We start from the raw sequence: 14,302 nt of genomic DNA, 5'->3' as shown, positions 1-14,302 counted from the left end.
AAGGAATTGTATTGTAAATAGTTTTCACCCTTTTCGAAATAGTGTATATAACAACATAGTTAGTTTTAAATTCATAATTACAGTGTATTATTAATAATATGAATACATAATGTTTTTATTCACACTATACAGTACTTACTGAGCTTTTTTCAGTTGCCAGTGTCTTAGTGTTATCAGTGAGTTGGGTGAAGACTTCCTCACGCTTATCATCAGTTAAAAAAGGCAGGGCCTTAAAACGTGGGTCCAGGGCAGAAGCTAAGTAGAGTTTTTCCTTTAAGCCTGTGTACCTTAAAATAAATATAATACATTTGTATTACAAAAAAATATAAAAATGATTATTATGAAACTAGTATTATACAAAACAATTGTCTTAGAATAAAGTGTCATAATCATAATAAATACTTTTTCTGGAGATCCTGATGCACAGCAGGTTTCATCTCCTTAACCATCACAGGATCACTCGGGACCGGATGCATCTCTTCCAGAAGTCTTGCTCTCAGAGGGGTAATGACAGAGAGAGTTGGGGTTCCTTTTTGAGATATGACTAAGGTGGCTTTCTTCAGTGGCTTCAGAGCCAGTGCAACAGCCTCTGCTGCTGTTTTGTCTGCCTCTGTAAGGGAGCTCAGATCTTTTCTTGTTTTCTTATCTCAGGGGCAAGTAGTGCAGCAGAGATAGCAGCTTGCTGTTCTAAAAATCTTTCCACCATGTCAAATGCGCTGGCTATGCTGCTCCAGTGGAAAAATGTGGAGATCCGCCTTAGTCTGCCTAGAAGCCTTGATACTGCAGGCGACTTGAGAGCAGCCTGTGATGCCATGTTTAGGACATGCAAAACAGCCAATGTGCAATGTCTCTGTCAGTCCAACTGCTCGTAGCATGTTAGCTGCGTTACAATTGCTGGCACTTTGTCATTCAAGCCCCATTCATTCATTGCCTCGTTGAGCAATTTAGCAATATTGTTCCCTGTGTGGCTTTCAAAGAGTGCTCTGGTCTGCAGGATGTTTGACACAAGGACCCAATCAGTTGAAATAAAATGAGACGTGATGGTTACGTACAGATCGGTCGCTCTGGAGGTCCAGCCATCGCAGGTAAGCGCCACTTTTTCCGCCGACATTAAGGACTCACAAACCTCCGTCTTAACCTCCATGTAAAGCTTTGGCATGGCCACTTCTTTATGTGTTTACGCGTAGGTATGGCGTACCGTGGCTCAAGTGTGTTGACTATGTATTTAAAGCCCACGTTTTCAACAACAATATATGGGCCTAAGTCTTTACAGATGTAGATGGCCACGGATCCTGTTATCTTCTGTGCATGAATGGAAATGTGCAGTGAAAGGCTTTGTCGAGTTGTGTCTGTTTACAATCATCCGGCTTAGCCACGCTTGATTGTTTTTGTTGCATTAGATCTGCATGGTGTCAAGCTAGGTGGTTGCACAAGTTAGTTGTGTTGTTACAATATTTAAGAATGGTGTGGCAATGCTTACAGACCACTTTGGTTTTATCCACCTCTTCATTTGTTCCCGGCTTACAGTGGAATCCAAAATGAGCCCAAACGTCTGCTTTTAACGTTGGTGATGCAGGCTTGATTGGAGTGCAGCTGCTGTCTGCCATCTTGCTGTTTTGGTAAAGCGTGTCTTGTACAATGCTGAACACTCTCACTAAAGTGTTGCCCAAAGTGCCACCACTGGCCGGTAGGCTGAATCGATTCATAGGACTTGATAAATCGATATTGAATTGAGAAACAAATAATTGCAATTCATTAATTAATCTATATTTTTACCCAGCCCTATATAGAATGAAGTTAGATATTGTTGAAAGAGGTGTGTTTTCAGTTGTCACTTGAAAAATGCCATGGAATCAGCATTCCGGATAGGGGTTGGCAGATCATTCCCCCAGCCAGAATCGGTAAAAAAAAAAAATCAGGAAAGTGATTTTGTGCCTCTCTGTGATGGTACCACAAGGTGTCGCTCACTAGCAGATCTCATGCTTCTGAAGGGGATGTAGATTTGTAAGAGTGAATCCAAGTAGGTGGGTGCTGAGCCTGTGGCTGTTCTATATGCAAGAATCAATGTCTTGAACTTGATGCAAGCCGTAACCGGGAAGTCAGTACAGGGAGATAAAGAGAGGTGTGACATGGGATCTTTTGGACTCGGATTATATATACATTATAACAAGCAGCAGCATAAGAACAGTGGTAATAAATACAGCTGGATGAGTTTGCAGAAGTATTGTTAAACAATGTATTCTATGCAAAATAACAGTACTGCAATGATATTTTCATAGAAATAACAGAAACAGAAACAGATGCGGAGCAGTTGCTGTACCATACTGAGATGCAATTTGTGAGTATGCTTTCAGTGGTACAGCGGTAGAATTCCACAAGGATCCTGGGATTCAGGTGAACTTTCTTAAGGCTCCGTAAGAAGTAAAGGCGCTGCTGTGCCTTTTTGACCAAGGTGGAGGTGTTATGGGATCAGGTGAAGTCATTAGAGATGTGGATGCCAAGGAACTTGAAACTCGACACACGCTCCACTACAGCTCTGTTGATGTAGATGGGTGTGTGTGCATGACTCCTAGTCTGCCTGAAGTCCACAATGATCTCCTTTGTCTTCTGGTTGTTTAGTTCCAGATTGTTGGTTGCACACCACTAAGCCAGGAGCTGCACCTCATCCCTGTAGACTGATTCATCATCATCAGACCTACTACCATGGTGTCATCTGCGAATTTGATTATGGTGTTGGAGCCATAAACAGGAACCCAGTCATGGGTGAAGAGGGAGTACAGGAGAGGGCTCAATACACAGCCCTGTGGCACACCGGTGTTCAGGGTGATGATGGAGGATGAGAGGTTATCTAAATTAGACTGAGCTCTGTTAGTCAGAAAATCTAGAATCCAATTGCAGATGGGTGTGCTGATTCCAAGCTGGCTGAGCTTGGAGATCAGCTTGGAGGGGATTACAGTATTAAATGCAGAACTGAAATCAATGAACAGCATTCTCACATGTGTGTTTTGGCTGTCCAGGTGGGTGAGGGCAGAGTGAAGTGCCGTTGAGATGGCGTCCTCTATTGACCTATTGCGGCGATAGGCAAATTGGAATGTCAACTCAAGTCAAGTCACCTTTATTTATATAGCGCTTTAAACAAAATACATTGCGTCAATGCAACTGAACAATAATTAGGAAAACAGTGTGTCAATATGCAAAATGACAGTTATAGGCAGTTCATCATTGAATTCAGTGATGTCATCTCTGTTCAGTTGACAGGGACAGATTGAAAATGTCAGTGAAGACCTCAGCCAGCTGCTCCACACAGGCTTTAAGCACACAACCAGGTATTCCGTCAGGGCCAGCTGCTTTCCGTGCATTCACCTTAGCAGAGTACGGTAAACATCTGATGTGCAGAGTGTGAGATGCTCTTCACTGGGTTGATGCTCAGCTTTGAATGATATCTCCTTATTATTTTGATCAAAACGAGCATAAAAGTGATTGAGCTCGCCTGGGAGGGATGCAGAGCTGGAGGGGGGCACAGAGTTAGTTGGTTTGTAGTCTGTGATAGTTTTTATGCCTTGCCACATACACCGGGGGTCTGAAGAATTAAAGTGTTCTTCAATCTTCTGTTTGTGTGTGAGTTTGGCCTGGCAGATACCCTTCCTCAGGTTGGCTCTGACTGAGCTGTAAGCCTCCCGGTCTCCAGGCCTGAAGGCTGCATCTCTTGCTTTGAGCAGGAGGCGAACCTCTCTGTTCATCCAGGGCTTCTGATTGGGGGAAAAAATAATACTTATTTGTGTGTGTGGTCACTCTGCCCACACATCTGTTGATGTGCTCCAGGACAGAGTTGGTGTAAATGTCAGTGTTAATCTGAGAGTTTGTGGTGGCCTGGGCTGCAAACTCACTCCAGTCTGTGTGCTGGAATTGATGTTGAAGAGTGGAGTCAGCACCTATATATATATATATATATATATATATATATATATATATATATATATATATATATATATAGTCTGTCTGTCTGAATGTCTGTCATCTTATATATATTCTATATATATATATATATATATATATATATATATATATATATATATATATATATATACTTTTTTTAACTGTTCATAAAGTGACTGAACTCTTTCTGTTTGTTTCCACATCTGTGTCTCTTGCAGCAGGCACCACATATATATTTGGGAGAGACGGTGGTCTGGTCACATACACATGGCCACCAAACGACCGGCCAAGCACACGAGCCGATCGGCTGGCGATGGGATTCAGTACTCATCTGAAGGAAGCTCTACTGGTGCGAGTGAACAGCTCCTCTGGGTTAGGTGACTATCTCAAACTACACATTGTAAGTGGATCATTTCTCTATTTTAAATAGTATTGTATGGAAAATACAAAAAGTGCATTCTATTATTATACTAAAAATGTAAAGATACATTTATTGCTGTACTCATTTACACAAGAAAAAAATGCACATACAGGGCCTAAAACTAACTTTTTGCCACACCTGCCACTGGCCAGGGACGTGGTAAAATGTACTGGCCAAAAGTAAAAAAAATTTTTTACCATCCATGAAACTCTTTTTGCAAAAAACAGCCAATTTCTACTAAGTAGTATATTATTAATTGAATTATTGATACCAATACTGCTACTGGTTTCTCTTTTAAATACATTTTCCCCTCAATTTTACATATTAATTATAGCCATTCAACTTTACAGTATTATTGAAAGTCATTATTTTTAACATTTATTAGTCTCTGAAATATTAAGTGATTTTAAAACAATCTTCACATAAACATTGTATATGCATAAACTATACAAATTAATCTTTATTCAAGCTACAAAAGTTAACCAGCGACTAGAGCAGTCGCGTGATTTCTCTTTTTCTTTTGTTCTTTGATTTACATCAATGACAGACTTTTACTTTAAAACCTGATGAACATGACACATATTTTCTCATAACTCTTTACAGTCATTTAAGACTTTATAACTCATTTAAAACTATAGTTACGAGGTTACTTGCTAAAACCACACATTTTGACATAATTGTGTGTGTTTCCGTGCATTGAATTGCTACTGGTGCACTGTCTAAAGCGGCTCAGCGTCTGTGTACATTACAGCTGAACGAGCAACCTTTAAACCATAAACCATCTGCAGCGTAATCCCAGGTATGTGTCGCCAGAAGATAAAGAAGGGAAAATTTAATCTTCAGAAATGAAGCAGCAATATCTTTTCTGGTAAAAGTTATTAGAACCGTGTCTAGGGACAAGCTGGCTATCACACTGCTCTGACCTTATCAGTCCATTTGGATCCTATTTTTGATTCGCTCTTGTCGCTTATGACAGAACACCTAACCAATCACATGATCTTGTCTTCGTTTAAGATTATTTTATCTGCTTCATAAACAGCGAAACTCTTTTAAAACTGGCTGTTGTTTTCGCTTCATTGCATTATTATATTTTATATGTTATATTTATAGTTTTAGCCACCAACTGTCGACTGACACTATTAGATGGACTCACCAATGCTGATTTTTATTCTCATTTGGTGCTTGGAGAGTGTTAATTTTAGGCCCCAGGGCACATACAAACTCTACCATCTACAGATTTAAACAAAAGTTTAAGAACAAGTGAGGCAAGATTTTTTTTTTTTTTACACTTTCATGCTTATACTGTCTGAAACCACTGTAATGCAAAGTTATTTAATATTCTCTGCATAGACTACATGTGAGTGTAAATGTGTGATTTCAGACTTAACTGTAGACAGTGCTGTGCTATGGGCATCATGTTATATTGAATGTGGTGTGTACAGGACACTCTGTATTTACAACTGTCCACATCAGAGACAGATGTTACCAGGTGTAAACTGACACACAAAATACTGTTAATGAAACCACAAACACATGCAAACAATTTTAGGGAAATGCATAGGCAAAAATGTTACAGCAAGTTATCATACATACAACCACTCACACACACAGTGACTTGCATGGGCACATGTCGAAGTGTCATTGGTTCTTAGTGAAGCAGTGTAGTGCTGTGTCAGGTCAACTCTGGCCTGTGGGTGAATGTGGGTTTCGAGAGTTTCACCTCTGCGATAAATCAGATGGCAGCAGGGGCACCACACATACTGTAACTGTCCTTACACTGCAAGAAAAGCCAGTTTATTCATACAAAACCAGAGACAAAAGAAACAATATTCCAGCTGCTCACCATATTTACATTTGTTTATTTATTTATTTAAATGCTTTTATTCAAAGAGACTTTTAATATATGTAAATCTGCAATGTTTCCAAAAAGTGCAACAAAAGAGTTTTTGAGAGAGTATGTCCCTAGCAGGTACCCAACTCCTCTCCTCCGGACCGTAACCTTCCCAGTCCACCAGATACTGGAATCCTCACCCCCTCCGTCTCGAGTCCAGAATACGATTAACCGAATATGACGGTTCCCCATCTACGAGACGCGGCGGCGGGGGAACCGGAGTAGGCGGATCAATATGTGCATAAAACACGGGTTTAATTTTGTACACATGAAATGCAGGATGTATCCTCCTGTACGATGGAGGTAAGTTGAGGTGGACTGTCACCGGACTAATGATCTTGGTGATAGTAAATGGGCCAATCAATTTGGGAGCTAATTTGTTAGATACGGATCACAAAGGAATGTTATTGGTAGAAAGCCACACTTTTTGACCCACAACGTAAATGGGAGGCTTTGACCGGTGGTGATGGGCCTTGGCCTTAGTGTGCTCCCTCACCCGGAGTAGAGTCTCGCGGGCTCTGATCCAGGTGCGGTGGCACCTCTGGACAAAAGCGTGAGCGGAGGGGACCGCGACTTCAGATTCCAGATTGGGAAAAACTGGTGGCTGATAACCTAAGCTGCACTGAAACGGAGAGAGGCCCGTGGCTGACACTGGTAATGAATTGTGAGTGTACTCCACCATAGAGAGTTGTTGGCTCCAGGAAAAAGGATTCTTGGAGACCAAACATCGCAACGTCCTCTCTAAATCTTGGTTGGCTCGCTCAGACTGCCCGTTACTCTGGGGATGATAACCCCGAAAACAGGCTAACTGACGCTCCTAGCAACTTACAAAATTCTTTCCAAAATTTGGATATAAATTGAGATCCCCTGTCAGAAACCACGTCTAACGGGAGGCCATGAAGCCGAAAGACGTGATCTAGGACAGTGACCGCTGTCTCCTTGGCTGTCGGTAATTTGGGCAAGGGAATGAAATGTGCCGCCTTCGAGAACCGGTCCACTACGGTCAAAACAACCTTCATGCCATTAGAGGGCGGGAGGGAGGTAACAAAATCTAGTGCGATGTGGGACCAGGGTCTCGAAGGGACAGACAGCGGTTGAAGGAGCCCATCAGGAGGTCGGTTAGATGACTTACCACTGGCGCAAACTGAGCAAGCCAAAACAAAATCGTGGACGTCACGAGCCATAAGTGGCCACCAGAATCGTTGTTTAACTAACGCATTAGTTCGACTTATCTCTGGATGACAAGCAACGTTAGAGCAGTGACCCCACTGAATGACTTCGGACCTTAATTCCTCCGGCACAAATAAACGATTCGGTGGACAACCGGGCGAAGGCGTTACCCCTTCTAAGGCTGTCTTGACCTTCAACTTGACCTCCCATACGAGTGCTGAGACGACTACTTTCTCAGGTAAAATACACTCGGGAGCCACCGGGCGGAAGGATCAAAAAGATGTGATAAAGAGTTGGGTTTGACATTTTTGGAACCCGAGCGGTACGATAGAGTAAAATAAAAACGACCGAAAAAAAGTGCCCAGCGAGCCTGCCTGGAATTGAGTCTTTGGGCAGTTCTAATGTACTCTAAATTCTTATGATCGGTCCAAACAATGAAAGGTACCCCTGAGCCTTCCAACCAGTGTCGCCACTCCTCTAAAGCTAATTTGACGGCCAACAATTCTCTGTTACCAATGTCATAATTGCGTTCAGCAGGAGATAAACGATGGGAGAAAAACGCGCATGGATGTACCTTATCGTCCGAGGCAGCACATTGGGACAGCACTGCTCCTACCCCCACCTCTGATGCGTCGACCTCCACCATGAACTGCCGTGTGGGGTCAGGGGCCACAAGGATGGGAGCCGAAACAAAGCAGCTCTTGAGGCTAGTGAACGCAGCCTCGGCTGCATCCGACCACCTGAACGGAGTACTGGGGGAGGTCAAGGCCGTCAGAGGTGAGGCTAGTTGGCTGAAATTGTGAATAAAACGCCGATAGAAATTGGCGAACCCCAAAAACCACTTTAGGGCCTTATGGGAATCTGGAGATGGCCAATCTATCACAGCCTTAACCTTGTCAGGGTCCATACGTATTCCCTCGGACGAGACAATATACCCTAGGAAGGGAACAGACTGTGCATGGAATACGCATTTCTCCGCCTTGACAAAAAGCCCATTCTCAAGTAACCTCTGGAGCACTCGTCTGACGTGTTGAACGTGTTCCTGGAGAAGAAGAAAAAATCAGTATGTCATCCAGGTGAACATATATAAACTGATCTACCACATCCCTCAACACGTCATTAACGAGTGCTTGGAAAACCCCTGGCGAGTTGGAGAGCCCGAACGGCATCACCAAGTATTCAAAGTGCCCTCTAGGGGTATTAAAGGCGGTTTTCCATTCATCCCCCTTCCTGATGCGGACCAAATGATAAGCATTACGTAAATCCAATTTTGTGAATACGGATGCTCCCTGTAACCTCTCAAAAGCTGAAGACATTAGTGGCAAAGTATAGGTGTTCTTTATCGTAATGTTGTTCAGCTCTCGGTAGTCAATACAAGGTCGCAGAGAACCATCCTTCTTACCCACAAAAAAGGATCCCGCCCCCGCTGGAGAAGAAGAAGGGCGGATGAACCTCGATGCCAAGGAATCAGAAATGTATTTCTCCATGGCCTCCCTCTCCGGAATAGAAAGAGAGTATAGTTTGCCTTTAGGCGGAGACTTGCCTGGCACTAAGTCTATTGAACAGTCGTAGGGACGATGCGGAGGAAGAGAAGCAGCACGGGACTTACTAAACACGTTATTCAGGTCCAGGTACTCTGCGGGCATGTTTGATAACACCACGTTCTCTTTCTGAAAGACAGAAACAGGCACAACAGGACAAGCAGAAACCAGACAAGACTCATGACAACTTTCACTCCCCAATGTGACAGTGTTGGAACCCCAATCCACTCGTGGATTATGTTTGATTAACCAGGGGTGACCTAAAACAATGTGAGCTACGGGGGAGTCCATGAGGAAAAAGGATATGGTTTCACAGTGGTTGCCTGATGTGAGCAGAGTGATGGGTTCAGTAAAGTGGGTGACGTGGGCAGTTCCCGGCCGTTAAGTGCGGTGACATGGATGGGATGAGACACAGGCAGGACAGGAATGTTCAGGTGACGTGCAAGGAGTGAGTCAATGAAATTACCTTGTGATTCTCCCACCGCAGTTTCACCGGAAGGAGAGTCAATGATGTAGTTGAGGACTTCCCAGCGGAGATCCCACCCGATAGTAGCCTCATCTTTACTATCGGGCTGGCTCTTTTACCGGGCAGGAATAGATAGAGAGTCGACAGCCGGGACAGCCGAGCTCTACCCACCTGCATGGGTTCATGGTCGTCGACGGGACCGACCGCGTTCTCTCGACTCGAGCGGCCCCTTTCCGGAGAGATGGGATGGCGTGTAGGACTGGTCTGTCTACCCAGGCGGTAAATCCGAGCATCAACTCGAAGAGCCAGGTCGATTAATCCGTTGAGTGTAGGGGGCAGCTCGAGGTAAATCTCCTTCTGAACACGGTCGGCAAGCCCATGCAGGAATCGATCCCACTGCGCCGCCTCGTTCCACTGGCACGCTGCCTCCAGGCTGCGGAACTGGATGGAATAGTCCGTGACCGAAGATCTTCCCTGTCGCAGGTCTGAGAGCTGGTGGGCGGCTTCCCTGCTGGCCGCGGCTCGGTCGAAGACCCGTTTCATCTCCTCAGAGAGGGTGTGGAACGAGGCGCAACACGGATGTTGGTTCTCCCACACCGCCGTCCCCCATAAGGCAGCTTTGCCAGATAATAAAGTTAGTGTAAATACAACCTTGGACTCCTCGGTCGCGAAGGTGCGGGGCTGTAAAGCAAAGTGCATGGAACACTTGTTAAGGTAAGTCTTGCAGAAATTTGGCTCACAGAATAATTCTCTGGTACCGGAAGTCGCGGCTCTGGCCGGAAGTGATCCTGGAAGGTCTCCCGGGGGAAACGGGCGGTGCAGGCGGTGCAATGGGCGCAGTGGGAGAGGTGAGCTGATGGATCTGCTGGGTGAGCTCGGATACCTGTGTCACAAGCGCTTGGATAGCGCGTCCGGTGTTTGCGATGCTCTCCTGCTGCTGATCCATTCGATTGACGCACAAAACAACACTGGGACACAAACAACACTGGGAAGGAGATACTGTCCGAGATGGTGGAGGGAAGTGATGAGTCCAGATGGCGGTGGTGAGTTGGCAGCAGGAGAGGGTGGCACAGGAACTGCGGGGAAGCGAGCCGAAGGTAAGTCGTGATGCTTGTGGTGGTTGCGAAGAGTGGACGAGGTTCCGGGGGAAGACACGGACATCCAAAAACGCAGAACACAACAGAAAGCAAAGCACGGTTAACGACATGAAACAACGCTCTCACAAACACAAGACGTGAGACAAGCCATTATATAGAGAGGGTAATGAGTGACAGCTGCTGCTGATGACAATTAAAGGAGACGCCCACAAACTAATCAGTGCAGACGTGTAACACACAGACTTCACCCACAAAGTGCAAAACCCAGAGATCACGGTTTACCAACCGTGACACAGGTATGGGTTTGCATACCCATGTGGCTCTTCCAGAAGTGAGTGAGATGTCAGATGAGATGTTATTCTGGAGCAGATAAGTCAGCTGTGAGGATATCATCCTTTAGGGCATTTGTGAGGCAGTGTGGAATGATGGGAAGAACCTGAGCAAACAGAGTGGGCATTTCAGATGAAGTCCAATAGAAAATGTTTGATTGCTCAGTAAATGGGATAGCGATAGAAATCATAATCATGTCTATTTCAGGTCAGTGGTTTGCAGGTGTCATGCTGTGAGGAAATGGAGTAAAGATTGACCCACAAGCTATATGAACCTTCAATCCAGAATGGTGTATACTTATATTGCAGTTCTGAACAAAGTTAAGCACCATTTTCCTGAGCAAACAAAATGCAGAGTTTACTTTTTCAAATATAATTTGTACAAAATAATTGTGCTTTTGTTTAATAGGTTGCTAGAGGTTCAGTCTATTCATGAAATCAGAGTTTACACCTTTACTTGAATGAATACTACTCATCCCTGAGGAGCACAGAAGAGGTTGTTTTTCAGTCTGTACTGTAATTGCACTTTTTTTAAAGTTGTGTTTGCAGTAGCTCTGATTCTAATAAATTTGCAGTTTAAGGTTCTACTGCATCTTGATGCTCAGAGTTTTGTGCTCATCTGTGATTTATAATTCTATAAAAGGCTCTTTCGTGGGCTCTTTGTTCTGTGTGTTGTTTCGTACCTGTCAGCCATCATTGATTTCCAAGAGCATGTTGTGCGTATGTTTATTTTTGCCACGGCTCCACTGGGAAGTCTGTCACACGCAATTCCCAGCACACCAATTAAAACACCTGCCCATTGACATGAATTTACACAGATCACATTATATAGCCAGATGAAACCTGCTGCTGCGCATGACACAGACACGCACATAGACCCAAACTCCCATCACAGCTCCGTGACTCTGGCATGCGATTCTGCCTGCTGTCAGTTTACTCTGGCCTCAAAGGACACAGTAATTATGTCATCATACATGCAGTTATTATCAAGTGTGTGAGATGCAGTTTTGAGGGGTGAGTTTGCTTTTAACTGTGTTAGAGCATCTCCTTCCTCTCATCTCTGTCACTGTTGTTTCCATAGTAACAGTGCAGGTCTGTTCTCAAAATTACTTTTAGATGTTATATCAATGGTTTACACCTGTATGGATTACACAGTCTATACTAAAGAATAAACATGGTTCATAAAAGCTCATTAGATATTATTCTAACAGTCTAGCTGGATCTAATTGTGTACTGTACACTCACATGTTTGATAGGCACAATGTTTGTGTAATCACACAAAAATATCACATGCAATTATATTATAAAATAACCCAATAATGATGTGAAAAGTGATTGTTTAACATGTCTAAACCAGTCAATTAACTAATCATAAACACTTTAATTTTGCCTCTTCATTCAAGCTCTTGTTTCACGCATGCGCATATCATGCTCATTGGTCTTAAGTCCGAGTCAAACTGTTTCCTCAGTTAGGTGACTGTTGGAGGAACTTGAGCGCTGAATCAATTCATTCATCATAGGATCAGATACACCACTATTTTGCTCAGTGACTTTCAGGCATCCGAAAGGGAGTTTTGATTGAATAATTTGTAGATCTAGCTGCTCGAGCCACAAACTGTTTCAGACACTTCAGTCCGATTTGATGAACATTTTTTTAACTAGTTCATCAAAAAGAAGCAGTTCAAAAGAACGATTTGTTTGCTAACTGTTTGTTCCAGACCGCTTGTCTGAGAGTGTAGATTACAGGCAATAATGTTGCACAAACCGATAGTTTGGCCTCACCTGTCCTTTGCCCTCTGGCAGGCAGAGCACTAGATATGAGCAGATGTAATCCTGTAATCAAATCACTCCACTGCTCCAGATCCACTCCGTGGTTTGTTGGTAGGTTTTTGCTTCTTTTCTGCTAGTTATTGAACTTATTGTCTGTGTAACAGAATGGACAAGCGGGTTAGTGGTGCACTATTAATCATATATGTGCTTTCCACACTTGAGTACTCATCTGTGACATTGGTGTGCTCACAAGAAAAAAAAATACTCAAAAAATATTTTGGAGTTTATTCTCATTGTGGCCTGTGTCTAAGAACGGCAGACCGCAAGCTCTTTAATTCTTGTTAACAGCTGTCTTACTCATGCGAGGGTGATTTTTGCAGCGTGATGAACTGCAAGAACATGAAATATAAATCAATTTTTCTATGTGATCTTTCGGAATAAAGATATGTTACATGTCTAATATTTTCCTTGTAACAGATTTAAGATCTACTCTCTTTCAAATGTGTTTGAAATTTCAAGCTCAGTTAGTTTGACTGAAGTGTTTACATGAAGGCTTTTCAGTTTGATTGAGGTATCAATCTGAATATCAAGAGATTATGAGGCTGCATGTAAACATATCCAGTAAATTAATGATTGTGAAGTTACAGGCAGCAGTGTCTCTCGCTGTCAGGCTGGTGTAGGATGTAGTTTGAAGTATAGTCGCTAAGCAACACAAAAGGTGGGAGTGGGATATAAGCTGGACCCGAAGCAGAAACTGACTTCTAGTGATCCACCCCTGTGGGAGCGAGGAAAACAAACTAAATGTTACTGGAGTGATTTTATTTTATATAGTGCAGAGCAGAACATTGCCATTATGGTTATTCCAATTCAAAAAAGGCTTTTCTAATGTTTATGGATCAAAAATTTTAGATATTTTAGATTTTGATATCCTATTTAAATGCCAGGAGTTAACAAGATTAATGACTTACTTAGTCTTCTCTGCGACGTCTGGTGCATGAGGGACCTCCACTTCCTTCTGTCTAACGTTGTCCTGTGGCAGTCTGGAGAGTAAGCCCTTTTCTTTCTTTACGTTCTTTCTCAACTGTTCTTCGCCATGTTTCTTTCGGTTGCCCACAGTTTCTTTTCTGCAGACATGACCAAGCCACCTCCATCTGCTTAACTGGACTGACTCTTGCACTGACTTTATTACAGTTCTGTCCCTGATGTCATCGATGGAGATGTTGTTCTTGGAGATGTTGTTCTGCCTGAAGACTCTGAGAATCTGTCTTAGGCACTTGTTCTGAAAGACCTCAAGCTTTCACTCGATTGCTAATGTCATTTTCCAGGATTCTGAGCCATAGAGAAGAACACTCAGGACATTGCTCTTGTAGGTCCTGATCTTGGTCAGGTTTGTGGATCTCCAGACTGATTTGAGCATGGTGAATGGCTGTTTGCCTTACTGTTTCTGACATTCACTTCAACATCGCAGTCACCATCTGCTGTCATTTTGATGCCCAGGTAGACGAACTCCTGCACATCCAAGGTGTTCCATCTATGTTGACAGGGGTTTTGACTGTGGCATTCTTTCTCATGACTTTAGTCTTCTTGCTGTTGAACTTTAGCCTGAAGGTTCTGGCTATTTTGCTGAGATTTTCTGTCTTTGGCTGAGTGTCCTGGTGCTTGTGGGATAGCAGACCAAGGT

The 14,302-nt window shown here is 43.4% G+C and overlaps 1 protein-coding gene across 5 annotated transcripts in view; it reads left to right on the top strand.

Annotated features, from left to right (window-relative positions):
• LOC132157484 (neurexin-1a-like) overlaps positions 1-14,302 on the top strand; it is a 157,941-nt gene that overhangs the window by 113,708 nt on the left and 29,931 nt on the right. For all 5 annotated transcript variants that reach the window (XM_059566845.1, XM_059566841.1, XM_059566842.1 and 2 more), the window contains one exon: positions 4,155-4,336. In XM_059566845.1, coding sequence (XP_059422828.1) covers positions 4,155-4,336 — 182 coding nt within the window. The remainder of the gene's footprint in view (positions 1-4,154; positions 4,337-14,302) is intronic.

This window comes from Carassius carassius, chromosome 14, assembly GCF_963082965.1.
Source record: "Carassius carassius chromosome 14, fCarCar2.1, whole genome shotgun sequence".
In the NCBI taxonomy this organism is placed as follows: domain Eukaryota; kingdom Metazoa; phylum Chordata; class Actinopteri; order Cypriniformes; family Cyprinidae; genus Carassius; species Carassius carassius.
This window is presented reverse-complemented; position numbering and strand designations above follow the sequence as displayed.